Raw genomic sequence first — 3,082 nt, forward strand, 5'->3', positions numbered from 1 at the left:
AAATGGAAGCAAGAAGAATGTATCGATAATATGATATACATAATTACGTTTTAAAATTGTATCAATTATCGTATTAAATATATACAATTATAAAAGTGTATATCGATTGTATCTAATGTAAAATTAATTATACGTAATAATATTTAAACGTGGACCATGTCGTAGATTTATTATTGCGTTATAAATATAATATATACAATTATAACAAATTTTATATATATATATATATATATATATATATATATAATTGTAAAAGCATATTAATTATATATAATAATGTTTAGACATAGTCCATCTATAATAAAATCGATTGTATTCTTGGTTGCAGGGCCGATGTAATCGGGAAAAGCCGCCGTGCAAATATTTCCATCCACCGCAGCACCTGAAGGACCAGCTTTTGATAAACGGGCGTAATCATTTAGCTTTGAAGAATGCGCTGATGCAGCAGATGGGCCTCACACCGGCCCAGCCGCTAGTGCCTGGCCAGGTACCAGCAGTGGTATGTCCGAACTTTAACACATTCGTTGCACCACGTCTTCTGCTGTTCACACATCCACACATTTTTTTCTTTTTTTTACCACGATCGAGAGATATTGAGTTTTGTCTGTGTTAGTCGACGACTACCACTAGATTACCCTTTCTTTTTTTTTTTTTTTTTTTATATATATATATTTTTTTTTCTTTTGGTAGGTAACGCCGTGTAAATGGCCAACGATCGGGTGTTTCGAAATTAATACCTTCGCCTCTGACTGGAACACTCAATCAGAAATTTTATTTTTATCACACGCGCATAAATTTTCACATGTCAGATTTTCACGATTGAACTTTTGAACGTATCTCGAACGATTGAGCGAAGTTGAATATTTTTCTAGAAATTATTAAACCAGGTACACGTCACTCGTTTTGGAGTGCGTACGCCCAGCACGCCTGATCGTCTTCATTTACCTACGTTCTTTATATTTGCGGGCATTGCACCGAAAGATAAAACCTCAGAGAGTAAACTTTAGCACGCCGCATGTTTTTTGGTCAGTGTCACCCCCTTGTTCCTTTGATTTTATCCATGATTCTCGATAGACAGTCAATATTTACATACTTACTGAAAGATGAAATTGCTAAATAGAAACGAGATCGTAGTTATTGTTATTAGTACTCCTAGAATGCCGACGAATACCACGATTGTAAATTAAAAGTGCATACGATTATTTTGTTGGTTCGTCAATGCATTTCTTTTCTCTTTCTCTCTCTCTCTCTTTCTTTCTCTCTCAGTCACAATGTTACGCCTCTTGGCGAATCCACAAAATCTACCCCCAATCATTGTTTGTTCAAAAGTCAAATCAGATTAAAAAGAAACGGTTTAATCCCTTGCCTAGCAACTTTTTCTTAGCTCGATTATCAATTGAGCAACTAGATTGAACGAAATATAACAGCAAACATTGTCGATCTTGGAAATTAAATTCTAGAAACAATCGACTTGCAAATCGAAAAGAAGCGTCTCTCTTTAAATTTCGTTGCGTTCAGCCTTGTTAATTACATTGCCATTTGACATTACAAGGCAAGGGGTTAACGAAGATGTTTCTCTTTCGAATGCGTGCACGTGCAAATACATAAAAAAAAAAAAAAAAAACGACGATGAAGTTCGTCCTCGAACTTCACACGTATAATTATTCTCCCCCAGAATAGTGACAACTCGGCGATTAAACGATATCTTTTTTTTTTCTCTTTTTTTTTTATTTTTTTATTTTTTTTCTTTACCAAGAAATCAAACCATCATAATTACGCCCACTCGCCTTTTTTATTTCATGACATAATAATTCATAGTCGTTGCTACGTGACATCGAACCCTATACTACTCGTATGACTGCCTGTCTGTCCCCTATGTTTGCCGCTGTGGCTCTCGTGGTTGTGGTTGATTGTTGGTGTGTTCTCCAATTACGTCATTGGTGAACAGGAGGCACCGGCACCTCCGGCACCACACCATCACCTTCAACAGCAAATCCAGCAGCAACTTCTCGCTACCCACGCCTTTATGGTAACTCCTGGTTTTGGTTGGCTTCCACTAATTTTTTAGTTAATTAAAAAAGAAAAAGAAAAAAAAAAAAGAAAACAGTGTCACGCGACGGCGTCGACCCTCCAAATCGATCTGCTCGAACTGTTGCACACGCGCGCACGATAATAATATGATGCGTCGCAGTGTTTTTTTTTTTTTTTTTTTCTTTCTTTCTTAAATGAATAGTCAGTAACTTTTACGCGTGTGTTTGCGCATATTTGATTGACAACGGGAGGAGCAGATTTAGATGGCGTAGCTGTCGCGCGAGTTTAGTGTGCCTGTAAAGACTAGTAAAGCGTTTGTATGAAAGCTTCGACTTTGGTTTCTTTTTTAAAAAGAGTGCCGCACTGTAAATTAAGATTGAGACTTGATCCGCATGCTTCACGATATGTTTCCGTTTTGTTTTTATATATATATATATATATATCGAGTTTACAAAGAGATTTCTTCTGTCCGCGTCGCGACAGAGTTCTTGTTTTTCTTTTTTTTTTTTTTTATTCTTATTTTATTTTTATTTTTTCCTTTTAGAGAATTCTCCTCGAAAGCATGAGTTATTTTTGGCGGCCAAAAGTAAAGTGTGAAATCGCCGGCGTCTCTCCCGCGCTCTCCGCGAAGTTATTTAGTCGTAAATTTAGAAATTTGCCTCTCGCCGAACGATAGAGAAAGAAAATGAAATTTAATTGAGCGAAATCGAAAATTTGGTCGAGCGGGGAGAAACGCTCGCGATGGAACAGCGGAACGATCGAGGCAGGCTGACCGTCTGGCAGAAGGTTACTGTTTGTTCTCCTCTCCCGGAGTTTGACAGCGTTTTTCCAGTCGACGACTATTACCGCGGTCGAAAGTGTTTCCTCTCAACGGGTCAGCGTGCCTCGGTCGTGTCTCGGAAGCTTCTATACGCCGGCGAAAGATTGCAAAAATACAAGCACACAGGTCCTTAAGAAGAAGGAGGAACGGGCGCGTTCAGCTCATTCGGCTGCGCTTCAAATTACCTGCCTTCAGTTCTTGGGGAGCCCCGTTCTCTGCAAAGCAAAAAAA

The 3,082-nt window shown here is 38.2% G+C and overlaps 1 protein-coding gene across 1 annotated transcript in view; it reads left to right on the top strand.

Moving 5' to 3' along the window:
* Nucleotides 1–328: 328 nt before the first annotated feature.
* The window catches only part of LOC122538310 (protein muscleblind-like), a gene marked incomplete at its 5' end in the record, with an annotated part of 5,801 nt that continues 3,047 nt past the window's right edge, over nucleotides 329–3,082 (top strand). The window contains 2 exons of the mRNA XM_043672260.1: nucleotides 329–499; nucleotides 1,949–2,029. Of these exons, the coding sequence (XP_043528195.1) occupies nucleotides 329–499; nucleotides 1,949–2,029 (252 nt within the window). The remainder of the gene's footprint in view (nucleotides 500–1,948; nucleotides 2,030–3,082) is intronic.

The sequence above is a fragment of the Frieseomelitta varia genome, unplaced genomic scaffold, assembly GCF_011392965.1.
Source record: "Frieseomelitta varia isolate USP_RPSP 00005682 unplaced genomic scaffold, Fvar_1.2 scaffold_982, whole genome shotgun sequence".
NCBI lineage: Eukaryota > Metazoa > Arthropoda > Insecta > Hymenoptera > Apidae > Frieseomelitta > Frieseomelitta varia.